The following is a 26647-nucleotide window of genomic DNA, read 5'->3' on the forward strand; positions in this document are numbered from 1 at the left end:
CACATTACATCACCGTTCGGCCAACCCCATCTGCCCCACCAGGCTCACCAGAACCTACGTTCACACCCCAGAAGCCCCTTTTCTCCCCCAGGTTAGTCATGCAATGAAAACCCCATTCAGAGTGACAGCTGCTGGCCAGGGCGCGGGCTGCCAGGCGGTTTGCATAACGCCTGCTGGAGCATGCTCAGCGGCGCTGGCTAATTCCTCATTGCAACAATGGAAAAACCCAGAAATCTCGGTGAATAAGCCAGTCTGTGTCCTAAGTCAGCCCTTGGATTTCCTCCCTTTCTTGAGCCTGTCTCGCCTCTGCAAAAGCTCCGCTGGGGCTCTGCAGCCAGCCTCAGGAGCAGAAAGCTCAACAAGCTCACAGTTATGTGCTGGGCTCTCAGCTGTTCGCTGCAGCCAGGAACTGGCTGGAAATCAGTTCAAAATGTTCCAACTCCAAACTCCACCCCACAACCCCTGGATCTCTCCCTCCACACTCACAGAAGCATGCGCTGGGGCTTTTAACCGCTTTGCTTTAACCTTCTCTATTGGGAGAGCAAGGAACATCCCCTGCATTAATTCATCTCTGCCACCGCTACCCCAAGAGAGGAGCCAGGGAAGACCCTAGTCCCAGCTCAGCAGCGATTTCCTTGCTCTGATACCTCACCATCCCTTTATCCACACCTTTCCCCATCCACAGCTTCATCTCAGGAGCACAGGCATTCCTATCCACTTCATCTGAGCCAGGCACGCAGCAGGGCATCGCTGTCCGGCACTTCATACCCACCAGCCCATGCCCCATCACTTCCCCACAGGCTCCGCCACTGCTCCATCCCTTGTCGGAAGGCAACAGCCATTGCTCCACAGTGCCATGTGCTGGGAAAAAAGAGCCCCTCACACAGGTCTCCTGAGCATGACCATGGATGTGCCACACTTGACTGCCCACAGAGGAAGATGCAGCAGGAATTAAGATGGTCTTTGCTCTCCCTTTCTTGGCCAACTCCTAGGTGCAGTCTAGATCTGGAAGTCTTCAAATAAAATTTTGCATCACAAGAGCGAGTGCAGCACTGTTGGCCTTTGGCATGACCCCGTATCGCTCCCACCTTCTCCCACCCCTGCTTAGGCAAACTCTTTTGAAATCAGCAAGACCCCCCCCCCTCCCCAAACCTTCCTCTGTGATAGCAGGACAAGATTCTCCCCAGACCAGCTGAGGATACACACAGCCCAGGAGCCTGCCGAGACCTTTGGCACGAGGTGGCTGCAGAGCACAGCGGAGCTCCCCGCCATGCCATTCGACCAAACCAGGTTGTTTTCCCCCCCACCACTGATGAATCAGGGCCCCTCTCAGCTCAGCAGGGACCAGAGAGGTCCCCTACAGAGCAGCTCAGCATTTGTTCTTCCTAACCATTTGCCTCCCTGTTGCAGAGAGGAAAACTACCTCTGCACAGCCGCTGCAGCAGCGAAGCCAGGCAGGACCGCGGACACTCCGCTGCCTGGTGCCAAGGGGTTAAGCTCACAGTAAGTTCCCAAAGCCAGTTGCTTCCAACTGGCTGCTGCCTGTGGTTTGTGGGAAGGGATTTTGCTTTTTAATAACATTATAAATAGGGCTGTGTTCAGCATGCTGCAAACCCAGTTACTCTCTCTCTCTCCCACCCATCTCCCTCCTCCTCCTCCTCCTCCTGCTTCTCTTCCCACCACACTAATTCCAGATCTGACCATGAATCGGTCAGGCTTCTTCCTCAGTGTCCTCAGCCTACTGGCATGTCTTGCCTCCATCGTGCAGGCATGTCCCCCGAGCTGCCACTGCCACGGCGGCGACCTGCAGCATGTCATCTGCGACAATGCTGGGTTGAAGAAGATCCCCAAGGTGCCTGAGCAAACACGGCTTCTCAACCTGCAGAAGAACAACTTCCCCGTCCTGCCCACCAATGGCTTCCGTGACCTGAAAAAGCTGGTGTCCCTGCACCTCCAGAGCTCACAGATCAAGGAGATCTCAACTGGAGCCTTCCGGGGGCTCAAAAGCCTGGTCTACCTCTATCTCACTGACAACCAGATCAGTGTCATAAAGCCAGGAGCCTTCGATGACCTCTCTGAGCTCACCTACCTGTACCTGGATCAGAACAAGATCCCAGACCTACCCAAAGGGCTCCTCTCCCCTCTTGTCAACCTCTTCATCCTGCACTTAGGCAGCAATAAAATCCGGGAGCTGAAACCAGGGGTCTTCAACGGGGCTAAAGACCTGCGCTGGCTCTTCCTCTCCGACAACTCCCTCACCAACCTCCTCCCTGGGGCCCTGGAGGATGTAGAAAACCTTGCTGTCCTCCACCTGGACAAGAACCAGCTGAGCAGCTATCCTGTGAGCGCAATGAGTAAGCTGAGAGTGCTGGAGGAACTGAAGCTCTCTCATAACCCAGTTGAGGTCATCCCTGACAATGCCTTCCAGTCCTTCGGGCGATACCTGCAGACACTCAACCTGGACAACATGAAACTGAAGAAGGTGAGTCCTTTCCCTTTCCATTTGCTCTGGATAAGAAAGACGGGGCTTGGTTTTCTTCTCCTTTACAAAGCCCACGGTTTGCTGTCCCTCCCTTGCAGAGGAGAGGGGAGATGCAGGTCTGCAGCCTCCGGAGATAGCGAGGCACTGGCCAGCTGACAACGACTCAAGCCAGGGATGAGAGTACTCCACCCTTCTGTTACTTTATGCAACACCAAATTATCTGGAGCAGATCAAACTCCCTGGAAAGGCAGATCATTCCCTCCCAAGCTGGAGGTGACAGCAGACATTGAGAAAGGTATTTGGGATGCTCCAGGACAATTAGCAACCTTCCATCATCCCAGACACAAGGCATGGGATGGGAGGCGAGTGTCTGCCTCATACTCGAGGGACAAAAGGGCACCATCACCTCGCAGAGCTGAACTGCTCTGCTTCCCTCGTACCTGGGTACCTGCTGGGGGCTGGGAGGGGGAGACTTCTTGGGAGGGGCCACGAATAGCAGAGTTTCTTACTCATGCCTTGCAGGCAGGTAGGCATACGGGCCTTCACCCCTCGCTGCGCTTCCCAACTTTACACGTTATAAAGAAAGGTTTGTTTATTGATGCTCTCTCAAAAGGAAGCCTCGCAGCATCTTACAAAGGGGCCCTGTTCCCACTGGAGAGGAGGAGGGACGTTCAGGTATCCCACACAGCAAAACAACCTCCTCCTTTTTCTGTGAGAAAGCATGATCCATAGGCAGGAGCATCACACTCAGCCAATCACTTGCAATAGGACCTCTGAAATGCCAGGCAGCGCAAGCAACAGGAACAAGCACAGGGCAAGAGCAGCAGCACCTGTGGCAGCCTGATGTCCCAGGCGCACCCCATGGGCTGGAAAGGGAGGGTGCTGCAGGTGGAGCAGACAGTTCCCCCTGAGATGATGCTCTGCCAGGAAGCCCAAGGACAAAGGGCATCCAGGTAAGGCAGGCTAGGACTTCACGGCAAAGCAACATCCACCACATGCAGGGAGATGCGATGAAAACAAGAATTTCTTAGCAACAGAGAGCAGCTCAGAGGGCCTCGCAGGGATGAGCAGATCATTTGGAAGCTACCAGGAATAGAGCATACCAGAGTTTTCAAGGGGATACAGCATCCCAAAATGCTCAAAAACTGGAATTACATCTTGCTCAGGTGGAGAACACTACCTAAACCAACTCAGTAGCCACTCAGACAGCATTTAAGCCCTTGTCCGCTCTCAGACCAGTCTCTCCAGCATGGGAGTAAGCAAACCCAACACCTGAACACAATCTTATGACCTCTCCAGGCAAGACTTTAGACATGCTGCCACAGCACTTTTGCAGGCTCAGTTTTAAGGCGCTTCCATCACATGCAAGTTAAAAATTACAGCTCAAATGTTGTACCAGCTGCAGAGACATCAGAGTCTCAAGTCACATGCTGGAGGAATGACTAACCCATGATGCCAGGGTGTTCCAGCAAATTAGGCATCCTTGGATTTGCCACAGGGTAAGGGTTAACAATTCTAGCCAGCAAAAAAGGCTTTCTACTTTTCAGTGCCCACCTGTGGACAGGAACTTTAAAGGCTCTTCTGCAGCCAGACACCTCCTTTCCTCCCCAACAGCCCAAGACGACAGCAGTTTAGGGGGATCAGCCACAGGGGGGGCTTCTGCAGCTTGAGGGTTTGTGTTCTTTTTCAGGAAAACAACACTCCCACTCAAGCGCAGAGTTTTCTCTTCAAATTCTCAAAGGCCTCCTATCCAAACAGCCCACTCGTGAACTTTGCACTGCTAGGAGACATCTAATCACGGAGGCCTCCTGACCTAGGAAATCACTAGCAAATACTTTAAATGCCGCTGGCATCTTGACTGCGGTGCTTTCTCCTTCACAAAACCACTGTCCTTAGCTGTTCCCTGAGCGGCTGTAAGATTTTCAAGCTGAGCAAGTGCAAAAGCCTTCCACATGAAGCTATCCCAGCCTGTATTGCACTCAAGGAGAACCAGGAGAGCCCTCAGGCTGCCCTGCAGCTCCAGCACCGAGCTCTCCTTCCCCACCAGCACCACAGACCCGCACGCAGGGCAGGACCCAGCCACGTACATCCACATGAAACCAGGAATGCAGATCCTGGAAGCTTTACGTATCCCCCTCTCCGTCTACATAGCAAAATAAATTCCAGCAGCAATCCTCCATCTAAACAAAGGGAAAACCACCCGTTTCTTTAGAAATGGATGCTCTGGCAGGCAGCGCAGCAGCTGTTACCAGCAGATGCAAAGTCTTCTCATGGGGCTGGGGGAGGAATGAGCAGCTGAGACAGTACAGCACTGTCCAAGCCAGAAGATGGCCAGGCTACCGCCCCACTGCACAGCATGCCAGCACCTCTCCAGCAGTGCTGCTATCAGCACAGCAAAACCTACCAAGGTCAGCTCAGTTTTGGACCGCAGAGGCCAGCACCGCTGGCTGTCCAACAGCTACAGGACGCTGGGAGTCTTTGCTAAGCTCTAATCCTCTCCAACATTGCTTAATTTGGAAGATGACAAAAGTTCACAGCTTAAAATAGCGCGTTTGCTCTGTCAAGCTTTTCAGCTTAGAGAGCTTGAACAGACCCTGATAGTCCCGTCCAAAGTGCAAGCTTCTGGTCCAAAATGGAAGCACAGGTCCTTGACTGGGGGGTGGGGGGGTGGGGAGTGGGTAGTAGACCTAGAAAGTCTCCTCTCCACCCTTGAGAGAGCTTTGAGAGGCTCTCAAAGCCACCCACGGCTTTGAGAAGGGGGAGAACTGGTTAGTCACAGCCAAGAGGAGCTTTGTGCTTTGTCAACGAATCGCTCCCCAGTTCACCACCGCCAAGGAAGTTTGTATTGAGGGGTTTGCTTTCAAGAAGAAACTTTCCAACCCAAGTAACCATGGGCTGAAAAAAGCCAGGGGTGAGGCCCCAGGGAGGAGAGCAGAAGCTGCAGAGCCAGGTCTACAGCCTCTCTCCCCTCCTTTGGCAGCTTTTTTAAGGGAGGCTTTCCCTGAAAGCCTGTCTGTTAATTGAGAAAAGACAAATCTTGCAGCATCCCTTGCAAACAACCCGTTGGAAATGAGAAAAAACAGAGGCTGAGGTGCTGGAAACCTGCCTCTATTTCTGTACTGCTCAGATGCCAAGTGTAACTTTCCACTTGGAGACCCCGGGCACTGCCAAAGCCTACAGCCCCTTCAGACGCCGCAAACACTCCCTCCTTCAGCCATTCCAGGACAGGCAAGGCAACAGGCCCTGGGAGGATTTCCAGCTTTGGAAAGGAATACACCCAGAAAACATCTTCATTTAGAACAGAGAAGTATGGCTCAAAAAATAAAGCAGCCTTCCAGGCTTCACTTTATTTTGGGATGTGGCTGCAAAGGCAACCCCACATGGATCTGGGATGTAGCTCTCTTCAGGCAGGAGATTCCAGGACCCCTGAGCCCACCAGCTTGATGCACCTCTTAGGTGCCCAGAGCTTCCAGTGAGCCAGTACCCCCCTCACAGCCCCTTCTCTTGCTCTTCCCATGCTTATGCCACTAAAAGTCTTGAACAGAGGCACGCAGGAACAGCGGCACTCAGGTTCGAAGTCCCCTCCCCTAACTCAGCATCCCTCACCAGCAACCTTTGTGCTTCAGTTTGCAGACAACGCGTTCGCCGGCGTGACCGCCCTGAAGACTGCTCACCTGGAGAACAACCGGCTCACCCAGCTGCCCCGCAACTTCCCCTTCGACAAACTGGAGACGCTGACGCTCTCCCGAAATGCCTGGCACTGCAACTGCCAGCTAGCACATCTGCGCAAGTACGGCACCACGGGCCCTTTCCCATCCCGCATCCCCTGGGGTCTCCTTGGGGATCCCCCCCCTGCTCCGCCAGGCGGCTGTGGAAGGCTGCATGCATGCTCAGCAGCTCTCCCCGCAGCCTGCCCCTTCCGCTCGTGGTGTGGGTGATTTCCACGGTGCTTTGTGCCTCTCGTAAGCTCCCCGTCTTCTTCCTCCCCGTATCCCAGGTGGCTGAAGGGCAATCGCACCCGCACCGAGGACACCTGCTCTACGCCCGTGCAGTACCGGGGGCAGTCCATCAGAGACACCCCGGCCCTCCGCACCTGCAAGCTCCCCACCAAGAGGTCCAAGAAGGGAAGCCGCCATTAAACATGTAAGATGGTTCACTTTTAGCCAGACCTACAACAAACCCTGATGCCACCAAAGGTGCGGGGACTTATATCGCTGGCTTCGGTGACACTAGGGTTTGGCTCAAGACAGCTCATCCATTCACCCAGTGATGCCTCCGCTCAGAGCTGCTCCATCCCCCGGCCATACTGGGCTCCGTTGGCTCCCAGAGCAGAGAATCCGCCTGGAGCATCAGGGATGGAGTCAACCCTGTAAAATAAACATCAGGCTACAGACAGGTCTGGGGCAGCAAGTAAAGGTGAAACATGTAATTAAATGTCCAAACAAGGGCGGACTTAACCCACTCTTACCCTGAGCTGGGATCACACGTGCTTTATTTTTCTAACCAATTAGAGATGCTCAGCCTCTTGCCCTAGTAAAGGTCCTCTGGGCCTGGTTTGAAATCCAGGGCAGGACATTGCTGGGAAATCAGGCTCCAGGCTGCCCAGTCCATATGGAAATAGATGTCTTCCATAAGGAACAGCTCTTGGCCCAGCACCTGCCTTTCAGCAACTACAATTCCCATCCAAGACACTCAGGTATTTAAAAACAAGGGCTGATGCCTTCGAATAAGCGTCCCAGAAGAGGGAGGTTTGAGACAGAAAATTCTCTTTGAATAAAGTGTTCTGGGCCAGGAGGTGATTCAGAGACAGGGCTGACTTTCCCTTGAGCAGTGAGCTTGCTGACATCTACCAATCCAAACACCACCTGTGAAAACCTACCACACAACCACCTTCCACACCTGGGAACTACCAAGAGCCTTACGTTCAGCACACAGATCAGCTAAAAAAGCCACAACTGTCACTGCTCAATCCCAAGCATTTTACTTTTCCTTATCTCAGGAACAGGTTTGGAGCTTGTATGGATTCCAAAGGACTTTGGATGAGCCTGCAAGCTTGTAAGGTCTTGGGAAAGGGACCTTTGCTCATTTGTTAAGTGCCATGGACCCTGCACTGCATCGTATGAACAAGGGTTGTCACTGTGCCCTTTCATAACAGAAAGGACAAGGCAGAAACCCAAAGCCCAGCTATGGCCGTTTGGTCCTCGGTTCACTAAGGATATGCCCAAACAGGATGGAGAAAGTAAATTTGTGTCCAAAATGTCAGGGATGGTGCCAGCTGCTCTGCGCCTTCCTAAAGTGGTTATTTCTCTTGCAGTGCCAGAGGTTTTATGGATTAGAGATGGAAATACCAGTCGTTCCATATAGGGCGGGTAAAGTTCCGCTCTAAGGATGGAAAAACTTCAGCTTTCTAAACCACAATACTTAAATGTATTTTATTTACAGGTCTGGCCCTTCCTAACCTCCTTCTCTCCCTGCGTGAACTCCATTCCAGTTCACTCCTCTATGATGAGAATAAGAAAACCATGACAATAACAGCTGGGTTTTCTATAGCACCTTCCATCCAGCGCTTTCAAACAGGTTTACAAGCATTAATGAAATATAAAACTATTTATTCCTGTCTTGCAGAAGACAAAGCTCGGTATCTTCAGGTGTCAGTGCCAAAATGCAGGCACGCCAACCCATTCCAGTGTGGGCAGTGTGACTTTAAGGAGTATAAAGTACCTCTGACTTCACTGTTCACCCCTTGAGAGCCAGGCAGCTTTCTAAGATGTCAGCTATGGGGGTCTGTATTTTGGGGAACACTAATGATTTGGGTCACTGGCCGTGTTTCAAATGAAAAGTTGCTTGGCAGTTTCGAAAAGTCTGCCTGCCCTGGACTTTCAGAACCAGGGCACCAAAATAACTCCCTACTTTTGAAAATTGTGCTCTTGGGTTTCTTCCTTTACGAAGGGAGTGCTCAGTGACCATCAACGCTTTGGGTATGATGCTCAGGAGTCACACAGTGGGTTGGCAGAAGAGGGCAGAGACAGGACTAACCCATCTCTCCTGTGGGAGCTCCTTAACTCCTAACTCCTCACTTTCAAGTGTGGGCTGCGTTCACTCACTGTAAAAACAGACAAATGCTCATGGTTTACTGATCTGCTTGAAAAATCCCCTGAAACATGTAGCCTTCTCTCTTTTTTTTTTTTCCCCTAGCAGGCTTCGGTATGGCCTGTCCTGGTGACTGGTCACTTCAACCATCAGAAAACTACTGACTTCTGAGTCCTTCCTTATGCTTCTCCTACCTGTCAGGAAACATTTCTGATAGATCCCACCACCTCCAGCCTCCTCCGAATCCTCGCTTCTCTGCTGATCGCAGGATGGAATCCACCTTTTCAATCTTTCCCAACATCTATATATTTTAAAAGAGGCATTTTTAAAAACTAAACTATGCATGACCATACTAAGACAAGCTAACCTAGATCCTGCCGGTAAAACACAGTCATCTTTCCTAGAGGCAACATAACCCACGTCCCCGATCAACCGGTCACTGTCTCTCCCCTTCCAGTGGAGTGGAAGCAAGTGGGAAGGTAGGAGTATCCCTCCCCCAGCTGCTTGATCAGGAAAATTGGTTTCAACCGATGCAAAGAGACTCCTCTGCCTTCCCATGGAGGGGATCCCTGCAGGTCAGGGCTGAGGGGGATCGGTGGAGCAATGACCGAGAACCGGTGGTCCCGAGACAGCGCTGCTCTTTGACGCCAAAGGCAGCAATCTCTCTAGGTCAGCCAGAAATCCTGGAAGCGAAGCAGTACTGGGAACCTCCAAAACTGGAGCTGTCTGAAGACTGGATTCCCTCCCACTCTGTGGGGTCTGCCAAGATGCTCGTACATCCCAGAGGAGGCGGCGTGCACCACGCAGCCCGGCTGGGGCACCCCTCCTCTCCTCCCTGCCCATACTCCAGAGGATCCAGCAGGACACCAGGATGACTGTGGTTTATTGCCACGGCTATTACAATACCACAGTTGCAACTTAACTGTGTTTTTTAATCCTAAAGAGTTATATAAATATATGTATATTTATTCCTCTGTAACTGAGTGTAAATGACCTTTAAGAGGATGAAAACTCCTCTGTCTCCTTTATAGAAATCAAATTGTATATTTTCTTATGTACATCTTCTGTATAAAGCTCTTGCTGCAAAGATGAATTCAACAAGTCTCCCTGTGTCTGTCTGAGGGCCGGTGGATCAGAAGTGACACGAGACCAGTGATACAAATATAGACTTAATCCTCTTTATCCTATGGGCAGAGCAACTGCTTGGGAGGGTTTTATTATTTCTCTCTCTACAAAACAGGAACATGTGATACCTGATGAGTCCTGAGCACTTGCAGTAATGTCTGAAGGTATTTTGTGAGGTCAAACACAAGCCTATTATAAAAATAGGTAGCTGGCACCTGACAAAGTCCAGGCAACGGCACCAGGGCTGTGCCCAGTATTTTCAGCTTGGCATTAAGAGCATCATATGCAGGAAAAAACCCTGGCTGCCTCTGAAACAGCTCGCGGACAGATGCTTTAGACTCTCCTGGTCTGCAGCAAGGCACACAGTCATCCCTGTAAAACCCTGGTGCGGTCTGGGTTTGCCAGCAATAACACACCTAACCTGGCTCCCAGCCCCGCGGGTTGATCCATCACAGCAGCCTGCTCCCTCAGGACAGGCGAGCAGCGTGGCACCCAAGTTATTCCCTTTGAAGCAGAACAAAAGTGTCCTTTTCCAGCTCAGCCATTCACTCGCAGGCACACACACACGTGCAGATGGCACGACCTGCCCACAAAACACGTCATCCGGAATGCCACCGACCCCCGTCCCCCTCCCACATGCAGGACCATGCTGATGCTCTTGCACAGGCCAAGGGCGCGGGGACATGCAATGGAGCAGCAGCACGCGTGGTCCCACACGTGCTGCCCTTCTGGTGGCGCAATGCCTGGCACTGCACGTGTGGATGGCACCGTTCCCACGTCCAGACTCAAACGCGTAGCACGCTACAACGTTTTGTATCTGCATGCAGCCCAGGAGGGTGAAAGAAGCCTGACAGCTCCACAGCAAGATGAACACGTGCACCCGCCCACACTGATACAAACCAGCAACGCCTCTTCCATAATCATTCATCCTTGCAGCTTGTACAACAGAAGGGTTTATAAAAGCTTTGAAATGCACCAGCAGAAGCTCAGTTTATGACACTGAATGCAGTAGTGTCCTCTCTTCTTACAAAGCTTCCTCCCCCGACACCCCCCCCAGCAACCAGGGGGAATCCTCCTCCTTCCTCCCAGCCCCTCTACACCTCCACTCCTCAGCCTGGCCCGGCACCCCCGGTGCCATCACACCTGATCCCAGCAGCTCCAGCACTGCTGGGTACCACTGGGTGCAGAGATGCCCAGATTCAGGGTCTCCCCATAACAACCACCACTTGTAGCTCTACTCACAGCCACCGCAACTTACCACGAGCTCCGGCATGTGCATCCTGGTGATAACCATCTTCATGAGCTCAGGGGGAACAGGAGAACCTGCAATGACTCCTGGAAGAAAGAGGAAAAGATGAGCCTCTTGGAAACCAGCTATTTGTTCCCAGGGGCGATCCCCTCAGAAGGTTCTGCACTCCCAGATTTAAATGCTGGCAAGACCTTTGGGATATACTGGTTCCTGTCAAAATACTTTCTATTTTTATGGATACAGGTCCTGGTTATTCTAGAAGCAAAGGCTGCAGCAAGGCCAATTTGCCTGAATGAATTAAGGGTTGGCAAAATTCACTCGTTAGGAAAATAAACTCTATCGCATAAACCTAGTCCAAGCTGCAGTTCCCAAAAAGGAAAGAATCAGAGCAGAAAGAGGCACAGATTTTTAGCAGGACAAACACTCCCATCGATCATTACCACCATAAATCAAAAGTCTTTCCTCCTGTCTTGCACAGAGCAGCCCTTTTGGGAGAGGGCAGATGACATTTTCACCTGTTCCATCCTAGGGTGACAGAGCAAAAGAGTAAGAGGTAATATATAGGTTTTTCTGGGGAACAAGGTGCGACAGGATCATTTTTCACATAACAGAAGTGATTAGGTGATCTGATTAGACGTTTCTTGATGCTCCAGCACCATCTTCTCTCCATGCTGTGATTGCCTCTAAAGGGCCAGTGGTCTCCCTGTTCCAGCTCAGCTGTTCCCGAGGCTCTCCGTGACCAGAGAGGCAGCTCCAGCCCACGGTATCACACCCCCTCCAGTGTTTAGGTGAATGACTTCAAAAGCAGGCAGGAAACTTTAGGTGAGAGAAGTCACAGCAGAGCTCTGCTCCAGGGGCTGCACCAGCCAAAAGCACACAAAGCATCTGCTGCCACACGGTGGTGGCTGCTGAGACCAGAGCTGAGCAAAACCAGGCTATTCCTGGGACCTTCCCTTGCAGATGGAACAGAAAGGTCCTTCCTAGACTGCCTTAAGATGAAAGGAGAGTCCTAAAAATACATAATGCCTGAAGGAAACCCCAGGGAAAGGAAATACAGAAATACAGCATCAAATGAACAGTGGAACACAAGGCTTGTGCCTTCCTCCCTCCAGAAGAGACATTTGCTCGCAAAGCTTCATACAGCCTCTCAGCAGGGAACCAGTAACATCCAGTTTCTTGGGGCTTTTCCATCTGAGTCTGAGACTTACCTCCCCGGAGACTTGACAGGTCATAGGAGTCGAAGTCTGGCTGCGAGAGCATGTCTATAAACATGGTTGGCGTGCCGTGTAGAAAGGAGCACCTTGAGGAAGGGGAGAGGAAAGACAAAGCTGCAGAGCTGGAATGGGGGGCAGCCCAGCTCAGCACCCCACATCCCATCCCACCCCATCCCACCCCACGCAGGGACCCAGAGCAGGAGCATGGAGGCAGGCACAGCGGACATGCTGCTCATCAGTGCGTATATACATATGTATGTATAAAAATAAACATACATATATGTGCGTATCATGCAGACGCAACAATAGATCTTTTGTTTTACACACGAAAAACAAACTGGAAATGCAACTACCCCAGCAGCAGTGCTGGAGGGCACGTGGGCAGGTGTAAAACCACACCAGCCATAGCAAACCAAGACACCACTACGCTTCCCAGCCAAAGCCCTACCGTGACCTGGAGGATCCCTTATTTTGGGGAAGTGTGACAAATTCCCAGGCTGAAAAGGCAGGATTTAGGCTGCTGAAGTGCCTGTGCAAGTGTGCCCCTGCAAACCTGACTGTCCCGTCACAGGAAGGAAGAGTGTGAGCAGTAGCAGGCAAGCCAAGGGGAGAAAGCCCCGTTGGCCACAAGGCAATGAGCTCCACTGTAGCAAGACACAACCAGGCTCTCACTTCTCTCGAGACACTGCCTCCAGCGCAGCCTTCCCCTCGAAACTCGGCGATGAGAAGATGCAGGAGGACCCGTGCAGAGCCATCACCATGCAGCCTCCCACTGATGCCAGGCAATGGTAGAGGGGTGCGGGGAGGCCAACACGATAATCCTGGGATCAAGCCAAAGACAACGGTGAGGAGACGAGACCTGCCAGTCTGTGACTCGCCCGTCTCACTGCCGAAGAGCAAATATCTGAACAGAGAAGTCTTCCCTGATTCACTGAAAACTGGCTGGAAATCTGACATCCATCCGTGTTCCCGTTAGGTGGAAACGCATGTTCCCGTTAGGTGGAAATGCTTCCTGCCTTTACTAAGAACCACTTTGGGAAGTTTTTAATGTCAAAATTTCATTCTGTAATTTTACAATGTCTTTTGTTTGCTGGACTTTTTGGTCTGGTATTGCTTATACATTATTTTATGATATCCCAGAGGGGAGTGGTAATGCTATGTCAGGCGTGAAATACACAGGACTTGCCACATGCTGTTAATTTTATGATGTTTTTAAAAACACCAAAGGCTCTGAAAACTGACTGAAACAATGCATCTTTTTTCTGGATCAAAGCTGTTGTATTAGAAATAACTACCACAGAACTTTGAGAGAAAAAATTTGCTTTTAACAATTTTTAAAAGAAACTACAAATAGAAAGGTCATATCCTGATAGGAGTTACGAGACTGTATACATGACATGAAATAGTCACGCAAAACAAATTAAAACTTCATTCAACAGAATTCAAAGCTAACATCCAGAGTCTTGTAATTGTTTGAAATGAGTATTCACCAAAATGAAAAGTGATTAATTTCACAATTTTTACCCTACAAAAAGATTTGGTGGGTTCCCCCCTCCCCCCCCCGGCCTCGATAAAAACTTCACATGAAACTAAAATGAAACATCAATGAAACTCCACTGAAATGAAAGATGTTATGCATGAATCTCCCTCGCTGTCACTCATAGCAAACTTGCCCTTATGCTGAGCCAGCACCAACGCTGTCCCCACGCATGGTCTCTGTGGCATGGGAGAGCACCCCTAAGCATGTCCCCACCGCAACCCACCTGCTGTGTGATCCCCAGCCTCAGACCGATCAGATTGGCGTTATTCACGATGTTCCTGTGAGAGAGGGTGGCTCCTTTGGGGCTTCCTGTTGTCCCCTGAAAGACACGGGGTGTTACGAAGTGACCCCCCCCTTTTTCCAAAGATGAGTGATGTGTGCTCTGATTGCCCAGGCAGGCTCCGGGGTGATCCTGCACTTCATTCTCCATTCAGACATGGGAGACTTTTTTTTTTTTCTTACTTTAACAGCATCTGAAACCCAAGCCACACCAAAATAAAATGACTCGCCTTCAGCTGCACAGGGTTCACAGGCACCCTCTTATCTCCACCAGCCCTCAACCACGAGCTGAGCAGCAAGAATGGCAGCAGCGAGGGGAAATGCTGGAACACTTCCTCCATCCCTCAGCAGAAGATGGAACCAGGTCTCAGAGGGCAGAAGGTGAAGGAAATGGGATTCTCAGCATCACCCACATCTTTCCCTGCACCCCCAGCGAGGAACCCAACTGCGAGGCACGGAGTGGGCAGGAGCACCTACTGAAGTGAACTGGATGTTGATGGGCTCGTCGCAGGAGAGGGTCCGCTGCAGGGCTCTCAACTGCTTCACGTGGCTGCTGTCCCCAGCCTGCATCACCTCATCCATGTGGAAGGTGCCAGGCAGCTTCGAGTCCAGTGTGATGACAATGGATAAGTCAGGCAGCCTGGCGGAAAGAAAAATACCATCAACATTAATGGAGCAAGGAGAAAACTGCCTGGGTGGGTGTTCAGTGGTCTGGGCAAACCTCCAGGGCAGCCTGACTCCTTCTCTTCTGGTGAGACCCTGCGTGGGTCCTTCTTCCACCAGAGCCTGTGCTGTGCAGCACAAGGACACAGCTGTGAGGTCGGTGCACAGACACCAGTTGCTCCCAACTCACCTTTTGCTCTTTAATCCCCCTGGAGTGGATTTTTCCAGCTCGGGACACGACTGCTTTAGGATATCATAGTATTTCTGTGTTTTAAATTGAGTAGGAAACACCAGGGCCTTACAGCCAACCTGTGAAGGGAGACAGAAACTTATGAGAAGTTGGGCTGATGTTCAAGGACATGATAAAGAGCAGTCACCACCGACACAGGGGGACACAGCCCTGTGACCCCACACAGCAAGCGTCGGGCATTAACAGCGCACTGGGATTTTCTTCTATAAGCACATGACATGAGCTCTCTCCAGACTAAACCTGGAGATTTTTTAGCTTTTCCTAGGAAGAAAGTGGTTCAAAGATTTTCTGAAGAAGATAACCAAGGTCCCTGCACAGCGAGGGCACAGCAGCCATGCTCCCGGGGCTGGGGACATGTCTCCCGCAGGCATGTTCGCTGAGGGCAAATGCAAACCAAGCCCTTACAGCTGTGCACTCGCAAAACACGGTGAGCAGAGGGCAAGGTGCTGTTACTGCACGCCCAGCACGCCAAGCCCTGATCCCAGTGCTCAGCTGGTGCTTTGCTCCTCCCCAGTGATCGGTGCAGGATGGGCTGGGTGCTGCTCCCAAGAGCAGATCCTGGGGGAGAGCAGATCCTGGGGCTCCCACTTCTCCCAGGACTGACACTCATTGCCAGCGCAAGGCAAACAACCGATTTTTCAGATTAAGAGTCGCAACAAAGCACCCAGTCCCAAAATTCAAAGGAAAACAACAAAAAAATAATCATTTGAGTTGATCTGAAATGAGGTTTTTTGAGGAACTTTCGAAAAATCAAGGAGACCTGAAGATTGCCTCTCAGGTCAAGCCAAAGTTTTGTTGTGGTTTTTTTGTTAAGGTTTTCCATTCCCTAAGATTTTTCCACCTCTTTTTAAAGCATTAGCTATTTTGAAAATTAAAACATTTTTTTATTCAACCTTTACGTAATCCTGAAACAAAGCATTTTAATTACACCAAGAATTTCTTTCTTTTTCAGCAAAGATTTGCTGAATTTGACCCAGATTTGCAAACTGCTTTCATCTTCCAAAAAAAAATGCATTCTTGTCAAATAGATTATTTACATAAATTATTTACTCTGCTGTTTTCATTATTTTCCCAAGGTCTGTGAAATAAGGAGACCAAGGCTATGCCAATAAATTATTTGTAAATACCCTCTGGGGTTTGTCAGAAGGCAAAACAAACATTTATTCTATTTTCTGGAATAATCTGCTCAGAACCCAGGGGAATGAGCGTGCTCTGGGATGTTTTGAACCTCTCTAACTTTTTGCTATTAGTTCCCTCAAACTACTACTCTGGTTGAACTAGTTTTACAAGACAGATGCTATGCGAGGAGCGGAGCTTGCAGGGCAGATGCTACATGAGATAAGGGTCTCTCCTTGGGTGGGCATCTCCCACTTGGTCTCAATTTGAATGGCAGCAGAGCCATCTTCAAAGGACCAGCCATATGAAACCTGCCATCAGTTTGCTTTTGCAAAGCCCTGGAAACACAGCAGGAATTGGACGAATCGTTATTCAGCATGTATTTCTGTATATGCCAAAGGAAGGGAACCTGATGGAGCAAGGAAGGGACTGCACAGGACCCAACAGGGAGAGCCCTAAAGTCTTCAGGGGGTTTGTGGTGCAAATAAATACACCAGAGATCCCAGTGCCAAAGGTACATGGAAAAGCTAGGAACGCTAGCAAACCTGGGAGGGTGAGACAGGAGTAATCCCCAGTGGAGCTGCAAGCGCGTTTCTTCTTACCCCATCGATACTCCAGATTTACACTGGAGGAGAAAGTCAGAGCAGACTCTGACACAAGAGATGGAAAGGAAAACAAAAGCCAAGTCTCACTGGCGAAAAAGGCAAGTACCGACATGCACACTTCTACCTGGTGAGAGAAGCAGGACATCCACGCTGGAAAAGATGTGCTTCACTGCAGCTCTGTGCTCAATTCTAACACATAAAACCAGGAGTGACACCAGTGAGGGTAGGGTAAGAGGATTAAATGAAGGATGAAATGGGAACACAAACTGCAGCCCAGAAACTGAATTACAGAGTTTCTGATGCGAGAGAAAAGTCACCCTTCGTTGCTAGAAATAATCTGCTTTCCAGGTAAAGCAAGAACTTGGTGCTGGGAAGCCCCAGAAGTGGTTCTCTCTCTTCTAGTACCAGCCTTTGATTTAAAGCTGAACAAACCACAGATGAGCAGTTAGGTTCTTAATCCTAGGATTAATTTTTAGCCATCAAATGTTTAATAACCTGAATTCCCCATTACTGGAGCTAAGAAGCCAGAACATGTTAAACTGATTGATGCTCTGCACATTGCAAACTCAATCCCAGGCAGGTACGTGAGGGTAGCTGGGGCAGTGAGGCTCAGACAGCAGAAAGATGTCAAGCAGTGGCAATACTTAGGACTTAAACCAGGTTAAACCCAAAGCCAGCAAGGCCTAGGACAAATCTGGGAAGGAGAAATCAAGCTACTAAGTAGGCTGGTCCTTTCTGAGCCTTTCTCCTTTCAAGGTTAAAATCCCAGATGGTGATTTTTGCCCCAAGCAGAAGACAGGCAGGATGGCACCGAGCCGGGGAGGGCAGGCACAGGGTGCTCTCCATCCCAGGCAGGCTGGAGCATGAGTGTGGGGAAGCTAGAACCGATCTAAGGCAGATGTTGCCTCCAGAGACTGCAGCCACACTCTGTTATTACATAGTCTCTGCTTTCCTGGCTTCTCAGGTAGTGCCTGGGGCAGATATTTAGTCTTGCCTTGTTTTCCTCATTCCCTAGTAAACAATTGCTGGCAGGTATGGTTGTTATTGGTGTCATATGGGCAGGACTCTGTTGTTAGCAGGGAGAGAGAGGGATGAGGATGCAGAAGTCTCCATCAAACAGACAAGGTGGCAGCCACAGGGGACAGCAACAAATGTGCCCACTTAACTGCAGCTTCACCCCCTTGGTCGCTGCGTGGTGGTGTTCTGTCTACACGGCCACCACCAGCTCTGCTCTCCAGCTCTCCCTGACACGTGCAAACGTTAAGTAGAAGCTCATCCGTGCTGTGTCCCCACCATCCTCTTTAACAGACAGCTGCTCATCTGAGCTCTCACAACAAATCAATTAACATTTCCAGCAAGCGCCATACAAACCTTCCTGAGGACAAACTCCAGCTCAAGGGCCTGGTAGGCTGGATTCACGGATACCTGAAGAGGGAGAGACAAGAAGGTTGATCAGAGTTACCCTTGCCTTGAAACCCCTCTCCCCTAACACATATTCCAACAGAGAAGTTCTCCCAGGGACAAGCCACACTCAAAGCTTTTCCTCCAACTGGCAGAACTGAGAGCTCACCAGCACAGGGATTTCACATTCACCAGAAATCCTGTGTTTGCATGAAAGAAAACAACGAAAAAGAGAAGAGTTTATGAGAGGACACATAATCAAAACAGAGTCTCAGGAACAGAAACCCCAGCTCCTGTCTCACAGGCAGACATTCAGTTCATTAAACCAAAGACTCAAAACTCCAGTGCAAGTCAGGTTTCATGATGGAGAGCCATGAAAGCACCAGCTCTCTCCTACCCAGCTCTCCACAGAAGCAGCATCAGCTGCTGGAGCTGAGTTCACCATCAGGCTCATACTGAGCTGTGCTCATCCACCCTCACACTGTGTCTTAGAGCCTGGGATCAACCACAACGAAGAAAACAGACCAGCAGACAGGGTGCAGTCCTTACCACGGTGCACCGCCTAAATAAGAAGCATTTTGATGAACATGCGGGGTCATACTATCAAATGAAAATTGGCTTTTGAGGATATGCAGCTTGGACTAGACTCTTAAGTGGAGCATTTGCACCAAAGCAATACAGGCCCTATTTAGGAGGGATCTAAATAGCTGGTGACTGTTTAGGACAGCAGCATGCTACATAAAAATGGTCCTATTTATATTTATTAAATGTATATACATTTATATACCTTATATTTTACATATAATTTATATGTTATTTATATACAGTATATAAAATGTATTATATATTTCTAAATGGTCCTATTTATAAAAGTACATCTCCTTCCACCATCAGCCGCTGCAAGCAAGGTCACAGCAGTCCATTTCTTGCTGCTCCTTCCTCTGCAGTCTGCTTCCCTACACAGCAGAGGGCAAAGATGCACGGGGCTGCACAGATGTTGTTTAAATACTCAGTTCAGTTAAGCATGGGTAAGAGCATGGAAAAAAGAGACAACAAACTTTACTCCCCAGTACCTTCTGTTGCTTTTTTGCCTGTTTCCTTTCCCAACAGACTGCTAAAAACCCAGACACAGCAAACTCCTTACCAGGATGATTCCTGCCTGGACAGTTGCAAACTGCATGAGAACCCACTCATATTTATTGGGACCCCACATCCCCAGCCGGTCTCCCTTCTTCAGGCCAAGAGCCAGAAGCCCAGCCGACATGCGGTCCACCTGTAAAATACAAGTGCCTGAGGATCACACACAGGATGCAGTGGGGAGTATTTGTCTCCAGGCGCTGCCTTCTGGGCAAAAAGCATCGTCTTTGCAACTGGAATTGGACAGAATGTACCTCTTCTGCACAGCCTGCCTGCTACTGCCGCAGCAGCATCCTCCGAGCCAGTGCGTGGACCAGCCCCTGCTTAGCGGGTTGACTGAAAGCATAAAAATAACAAGTGTGGAACAATACAGCAAAGCAGGGGGGAAACCAAACCAGGAAATTATGTACAAACAGTTGCAAATTCTTGCCCAAAGTCTAGTTAACATCTAGCTCCTCATCAACTCAGCTTAGGGCTCAGCCTTACCCACACGCTGGGCCCATCTGCACTGCTGGATCTGCCTCTGTCCCAGCACATCGCTTGCTTCTAACAAGGCTCGGGTGAAGAAAACTGTATCGAGTGATTTTTGGCCAGTTTGGGGTTCCTATCCTCATTAAATTGAATTCAACCACTCTATTAACATGACTACTTTATTTTGCAAGATGGTAAGTAAGCATGCATCTGGTGTGCAGATGGATGTGTAAATATTCTGAGGTGTCCAGGAAAGTTGTTATAGGGTTTTTTTTATGTTCTCACATGAATTTATGAAATCTACCTTGTAGGAGATATAGCTGGAATTTTTATTGAGGAATTTAGTTCTGAATTACAGCCTACTTTTTAAAATTACGGTGAACACAGCTAATCTCGTTTATCTGAATGGATGTAACCAAAATGCTAGTAAATCTGAAAAAAAACCCCCAAACAATTCTTCCTATCCAAGACCATATCATACATTTCACAGAAACTTTCCAGGTAGTTAGCCTTGAAATATTGCCCTGCCATTCAGAAGACACATAAACATGTATTTGTATGCAATACACATGCATACACATGCATAGATACACCCACACACATTTTTGGAATTGTTATTAGGACCTGCTCCTTGACTTTGCTCACTTGCCTTTGTGCTTGGACTAGAAACCTCCACGTGCTCACAACCTCTGACAGTCAGACCGAGTGATTAATACAAGAGCTGCGGGCTGCTCCAGTGGAGAAAAACACTGTGGCTCAGCCCACAACACATCAGATAAGGGTAATAATTTTTAATTATGAAAGTTCATTCTGGGATATTCAGCAAGCATTTTACACGGGCTGCCTTCCCCCTTTGATCTCGAGACCCTCAGGAGGATGGAGGCAGTGCACGCCCAGCGGTGTGTGCTGGGGAGGTGCACTTGCCCCCTGCCCAGGGCCAGGATGAGGACCCATATATAACATGCCTTGCTCCTGAGCTGAGCAATGAAACCATTTCTCATTTCTCCATCACGCCTGCTGCTGCCCTCGTCCACCCGCCCGAACCCCCTGACGGATGAGCCAGGCACTCACCTCCTCCTTGAACTGAGCAAACGTCTTCCGAACTCCATCTCGGCAGAAGACCAAGGCGTCGCGATCAGGAAAGCGCTCAACGGTCTCATCCAGGCACTGGCCCACGGTTTTGGTGAGAAGGGGGATGTCTGTGGTCCCCTGGATATAGCTGTTGGTCACCCTGTGGGAGGCAGAGGGCCTCCCTGTGTGCAGGGCACTGTGAGGGAAAAAAAAAAAAAAAAAAAAAAAAAAGGTATTTTTTATTATAACCCATCAATACAATTCTCCCCATCTGGAAGGATTATCAACCTGCGGACAGTACCAGGAGTACCCGATGCACATCCCTGCCCCAGTGAGAACCACAGGCAGCTGCTTCAGTGGGTCAAGACGAGGAAGACCTTCCTCCAAAAGGACCTGTGTGCAGCAGCCCAGGGGCACTGGGCAGGTGGGTGGCCTCAGCAATCCCACTGCACCCACCCAGACCTGCCCACACCAGTGGGCAGCACAGGCAGAGCCCACATCCCTCCACTGAAAACCGGGGTCCTGCCAACTGATGGGGAAGGAGCCTGCAACAGCCCTGCGGGCCGGGCACAGCCTGGTCCTACAATCATTCACCTGGGGTGAAAACTACCTGGATATTTTGGGATGTATGGATAGAGTATGGGCTCTGCAGTTTACTGAGAGATGGCAACTGGGTTTGGCCTTACTGCGACATTAAAAAGTACAAATAACTTGGAAGGAACACAATCCAATCTGTAGTGCAATTCCTCCAACTGGCTTCTCTCTGCTGGAAAGAGCAGATGACTGAGAAAAAGGAAGTTCAAATTAGTCAGAGATCGGTCTCCAAACACGGTCTGTGGAGAAAAGCCTAATTCTGCAGAACAGAAACTGTTTAGAAGAGTTCAAAGAAGCTGAGCTGTAACCAAGAGGCATTTCAGAGCAATGATGTGTGCATGCAATGGTGAGCGGGCTGCACCCGCTTTGCTGTTTCTGCCAGCTAGACTGCAACGAGCTTACAGCATCGGTAAAGTGAGGGGCTACCAGTGAGAGGAGGGGGAAGAAGTGCGGAGGCAATAAGAGAGCAGACTCACAGGGTCGGGGAGCCTACACCCATTGCAAACGTGGGAGAGGAGGGGAGGGAGGTGTTTTGGCAGAGCAGCACCCGGGCAGGAATGGCACAACAGGGTCCTCGAGAGGAGCACAGAGACATTGTGCCAGAGGCCAAGCTGGAGATGAAACATTGTTAGGAGAGGCAGCAATGAGAGGATGTGGGCAAGGCAGTAGAGAAAATAATTTTTAAATCATTAAGGCTTTCACTGAGGTCTGATCATCAGTGGAAAAGCAGTGACCTCCCCTTAAAACACAGCTCCTGACCATCTGAGCGCTGCAGTTCTTGCCCTGATTTCTCTCTCCACCTCCTCCGAGCCTCACCCTGCCCCAGCAGCCATGCCCTGCCATGCTGTCCTCCTCCCCGGGCATCCCCCACTTTCTCTGTGCCTCCTCTTCTTCCCTGCCTCCCTCCATGCTCTTAGCTCTCCATTCCCACCTTAGGAGATGACCAGAAAGGCCAGGGTTAAGTGACACTTGTGGGGTGCAGAGCTCAGAGGCAATGCCCTGGGTTTGCAGGTTCAGTGTATAATGGAGGGATTCCTGCCCTAGAGAGGAAAACTAGACCAGCCCAAACTCAATTTCCCCCCATTTGTTACAGGATCAATATTCTGCAAAGATTCGGTGCTATTTACCATGACAGATTTGTTTTCCTGCCCATGAGAAACAAAACCCAGCATGAAATTACTTCCTCTGCAGGGCAGAGTTCAGTCTCAAGAGAAGCACAGAAGAAGATTTTCCCTCCTGGGAGGAGTTCTGCTCCGACAGCTGAGCAAATGACCTGACCCTCTTTCCCCGATGGCTTCTTGGCAGATGGAGCGTTGTGCAACTCCGGCTGATGCTGTGCGGCCATCCTCCTTGCAGAGCTCTTGGGCAACTCACATCAAGGCTGTAGGGCTGCTGGAGGAGGACTTGGCAGGGGTAAATGCTAAACCAAACTATCTTTTATCGTTTGAAAGCTCCTGGGCAAGGCACATAGATAAACTGGGAGATGAGAGATAGCACTGCGGAACAAAAGCCTTTGTAAATAGAGGTTATGTAAAATAAAGGTTGAAAAAAACTCTCTCTAACCTAAGGGAAGGATGAATGCTCTTGGGAAAGTGGTAAAAGCCACTGCAGCCACGGCCACTTGCTGTTTGAAACGGCAACTGGAGAAGCCACCGTCCCATCGCCGTAGGGTGATCTCAGACAAGCAGCTCCAGCCGCTCACACAGGCTGGTGAAGAAACCGCAGGCTGTTCGTGAAAACGCTTAATGGAGACAACCACACTTGCATCTCCCTAAAGCCAAGTCACCTCCCGTTTCAGCCGAGCCTGTCCCTAAACACGGATTTTCTGTTCCAGCTAAGGCACGGTCCAGCTCCCTGCTGGCTCCCGCAGCCTGGGAAGGGCTGGAGCAGCCAGAGAGCAGCTGCAGACCCAGTTGTGCAAGAGCACTTTCTCTGAGCACCACCTCAGGGCTTACTGGGAGCCCAGCAGGCTCGGCACTGGGCTGCAGTGGGAGCAAGTAAACACACAAGCATTTCATGGAATACATCAGTTCCTCTGGGGATATCACATAAGGAACTAATGGGCCAAAAATTGGGTCCAACACGTTCTTCTACCACGACTGAAAACGCAAAAGAACAAAACCTCATCACAAAGAGAGGCAAAGAGCCAAAGGGTTTTGCTGACCTCGAAGGAGCTGGACTTCCACACTAAATGCAAGGTGCAAAGCCAGAGCCTAAGCCAGTTCCACCTCCAGCCTTCATGGCTACGGCTTCCTCCCTGCCTCCACACAGGGGGATGAAAGAGCATCACAGAGCAGTACAACATGTCTATACAAAGCCCTTCACTCCAAAACATTGTGCAAATACAGTCAAAGGTCCCAAGCACTCACATCTTCAAATGAAAGCATCAGCAGCTCTGTAATTAGAGCCTAAGATATCTTATGCTCATAACCCAGAGTCGCTAACTCCTCTCAAAGCGCTTGCTCACGTGGTTTCTTTGGATATGTTGAGGAAAGCAAAATCACAGCTGTCATCTAGTTTCAGCTCCCAGAATACTGGTCCGATGTTTGCGTGTGCTTCAGCATTTCTGTATCACTAATCTCCTGGCCATGGCAGAAGTGAAAGATGTGACATAAAACAGAGCAGGCTGCTGGAAGCACTGGGAATCAGGAATGGAAGGAATGGGGCAGATACAAGATACATTTGTTATCAGTAGCATCATGCTGGAAATAATGTAGGGTTGGTCTCCCTCCTGCCTATAGCCAACAGCATGTGTACATATCTGATCTGAAAGAATGTATCAAAAAACCTCTACAAAGAAAGGGTCCAAACAATTTAGAAATAATCTCTTGGTTCAGAAAAGAAGTAATTCCCCCTCCATCTCTTCCTATGAAGCATCTGGTACTGCCAGAGCTAAACCAAGACCAATGGTCTGACAGTCTGGTATTACTGCAGCTCTCATTTCCCTGTGTGAGCTGGAGGAGAGCAAATAAAACTCTGCTTCCTCCTGGGTCCCAACATAAACAGTGAAACACTACTCTCGGAGAGCACGTGCCTTCTGTTGGCAATACATTCCAGCAGCAAGACAGCCTGCAGTGCCTGCAGATGAGCCAGGCTCATCGCCAGGCTGCTCCTGCAAACTCCTTAACCCTGGAGTTCAGCAGTGCAACGGAATAGAGAAACATCAGAGACCCAGGGAAAAGGCATCGCCTTCCCATCCCGGGTGAAAGGCAGGCAAGGAGCCGAGCCCTGGCAGCCCCAGCAAGCACTCCTGCCGGACGGTGGCCAGCAGAAACAATCAGACTGAAACAAGCACTCTGGACTAATCCTAGGAGCTCTTTGTGTTTATTGCTGAATAGCCCCAGCTAACATTTTATAGCTGTTGATAGAAGACAACCAGCTTCATTTTTCACCTTTAACTCTTCACCAGTCTCTACGGAAATTATCAGAAGGGAAAAGAGACGAATGCAAGATCAGCATAACCTGTCCTCCATGACGAGCACGCAAGCAAGCTCCTGCTTTGCCGCTGCAAAGGACATTGAGCTGAGCTGTGGTGCCATCTCCTCTGCACACAGGGGAACAGCCCTGCCCTCCCAGGGCTTGGGAACCATCCTGGCTGCACTTCACACCCGGAGAGGCTCACCAGCTCCTTTATCCATGGGCATCTACCAGGAGCTTCACCCCCAAAGTGAGAGGTTTTGGGTCTTTTATATACCACAACTACAATAAAAAGGTGGTGAGAGTTAACCCTGCCCTTACCTCTTCTTTACTCTTTAAAAGAACCCTGCTGACTAACGAGTTAACCAGGTTCTCATTGCTTTTGTTTGTTTTAGGTCAAGAAAGGATCAAGTCCCCACAGCTTCCAGCTTGCTGCTGCAGCAGACTTTTTGGTTACATTTCCCACCGCACCTCCCTCCCCTCCACACTTTTTCTGCCAGAAGGATAAATATTGTTTAACACGAGGAGCAGAATTTAATAAACTTATTTAAAACATTACTAGAAAGAGTTTACTCCTCTCAATACATGGTCTTTTTCTCAAAGCGCTTTGTCTCCCTGCCCCTCAGTTTAACTCCTGGGCTGGAGTCCAAGTTGCAGCAAACTCTCTGCCATGCGTCCCTCCTGATCCCGATTCCTAAGTAGAGATTGCAAAATGGCAGTCTTGGCCCCAGCCACACACGGGCTTCAGCCACCCCGCTCCTGATCTCAGCCCAGCCAAAAAGAAACAGCTAGACACCGAGTGTGGAAAAGCAAATGCTGCTCCCCACAGTTCTTGGGGACTCACTACCTAAGAAGTCATGCCTCCCAGTGAGCGTTAGGCTCCCAGTATCGGCTAATCCTCCAAAGCCCTTCCCAATGCCAGTTGATTTGCTATTGCTGTTCTTTGCCACAAACTTGCTCCAAGAGGAAGCGCTGAAAAAAAGCGAGGCAAAGACCTGGCTGGACCCCCCCCAGAACTCCTCGGTGCCCTGGACCTGCAGGCACCCCAGTGCCCCCCCACCACTCAGAGGTCCGCACGGCCACAGGGGGACAGGGACACTGCCCAACAAAGCCCATGAGTCAGAGCACTGAAGGAGGATGGAGAAGCTGTTTGATACATTTTTGTTACTGCTATCAGGATGCAGCTGCTGTACAAATAAAGTTCAGCCCCGGACACAGGCTCACATCCCTCTGCATGCTCCATGGGGCTTGTCACTGCCCCTGGTCCCCTCCCAGGCCAGGGGGGCAGAGCCAGGGGATAAAGCCTGGCTTCGGCCACTTTGGAAGGGTTTACGGAAGCCAAGGGACCACGATGCACACTGAGAGTGGCACCTCCAGCTGAACCTGCCCTCCCGGCGTGTGGCCACCCACCTGGCCAGACACCCACATCACTCTGTCGCTGCCCTATAGCTCCTGTCCTCCACCACACATGGCCCCTAGAGCCCCCATCCCTGTTTCTACAGCCTCCATACCCTACAGCCCCCTCATCTTCTGCTTCCACAGTCCTCCATCCCCTATAAGCTCCCCACCACCTCCCACCCACAGCCCCATCCCCTATAGCCCCTATCCTCTGCCCCCACAGCCCTCTATCCCCTGTAGACCCCATCCCCAGTCCCCACAGCCCTCTATCCCCTAAAGCCCCTATCCCCAGTCCCCACAGCCCCTCTAGCCCTTCTACCACCCATCCCCAGTCCCCACAGCCCCCTGTCCCCTATAGCCCCCTGACCCCTACAGCCGCCCATCCCTCCATCCCCACACAGCCCCCCCCGGGTCCTACCTGCGCGGCGGAGCCCCTCGCCGCCCCCCCAGCCGGCGCAGGAGGGGCAGCCCGCGGTGGGCCAGCGCTGCCAGCCGCACCGTGGCCATCCCTGCGGCCGCGGCGAGCACCGGGCGCCCGGCCCGGC

At 50.5% G+C, this 26647-nt stretch overlaps 2 protein-coding genes across 4 annotated transcripts in view; one reads left to right on the forward strand and one right to left on the reverse strand.

Annotated features, from left to right (window-relative positions):
* Window positions 1-26647, reverse strand: part of ACSF2 (acyl-CoA synthetase family member 2) — a 37543-nt gene extending 10896 nt beyond the window's left edge. Inside the window, exons 1-10 of one of the 2 annotated variants that reach the window (XM_037407436.1) lie at window positions 26521-26647; window positions 20694-20889; window positions 19159-19287; window positions 17985-18038; window positions 14833-14951; window positions 14457-14619; window positions 13924-14019; window positions 12833-12981; window positions 12155-12246; window positions 10956-11032 (exon numbers count right to left, since the gene is read on the reverse strand). In XM_037407436.1, coding sequence (XP_037263333.1) covers window positions 10956-11032; window positions 12155-12246; window positions 12833-12981; window positions 13924-14019; window positions 14457-14619; window positions 14833-14951; window positions 17985-18038; window positions 19159-19287; window positions 20694-20889; window positions 26521-26609 — 1164 coding nt within the window. In that variant the 5' untranslated portion in view covers window positions 26610-26647. The remainder of the gene's footprint in view (window positions 1-10955; window positions 11033-12154; window positions 12247-12832; window positions 12982-13923; window positions 14020-14456; window positions 14620-14832; window positions 14952-17984; window positions 18039-19158; window positions 19288-20693; window positions 20890-26520) is intronic. The other variant, XM_037407446.1, reaches the window with a different exon arrangement.
* On the forward strand, window positions 130-9665 carry CHAD (chondroadherin). Of its 2 annotated transcripts, none has more exons than XM_037407462.1 (4): window positions 130-2482; window positions 6109-6272; window positions 6480-6625; window positions 8678-9665. In XM_037407462.1, the coding sequence occupies exons 1-3, from the start codon at window positions 1604-1606 to the stop codon at window positions 6619-6621; spliced, it is 1185 nt and encodes a 394-aa protein (XP_037263359.1). In that variant the 5' UTR covers window positions 130-1603; the 3' UTR covers window positions 6622-6625; window positions 8678-9665. The 2 variants fall into 2 exon arrangements, with proteins under 2 accessions (XP_037263359.1, XP_037263354.1); XM_037407457.1 differs by having other exon boundaries at window positions 131-2482; window positions 8681-9665.

Source organism: Falco rusticolus, chromosome 1 (assembly GCF_015220075.1).
Source record: "Falco rusticolus isolate bFalRus1 chromosome 1, bFalRus1.pri, whole genome shotgun sequence".
Classification (NCBI taxonomy): Eukaryota; Metazoa; Chordata; class Aves; order Falconiformes; family Falconidae; genus Falco; species Falco rusticolus.

Excerpts from the sequence above, each read along its gene's own strand:
- CHAD (XM_037407462.1), top strand. The coding sequence starts at position 1,604 with ATGCTGCAAACCCAGTTACTCTCTCTCTCTCCCACCCATCTCCCTCCT. Across the intron at positions 2,483-6,108 it reads ACAACATGAAACTGAAGAAG|TTTGCAGACAACGCGTTCGC; the intron begins GTGAGTCCTTTC and ends TTTGTGCTTCAG. Across the intron at positions 6,273-6,479 it reads CAGCTAGCACATCTGCGCAA|GTGGCTGAAGGGCAATCGCA; the intron begins GTACGGCACCAC and ends CCCGTATCCCAG.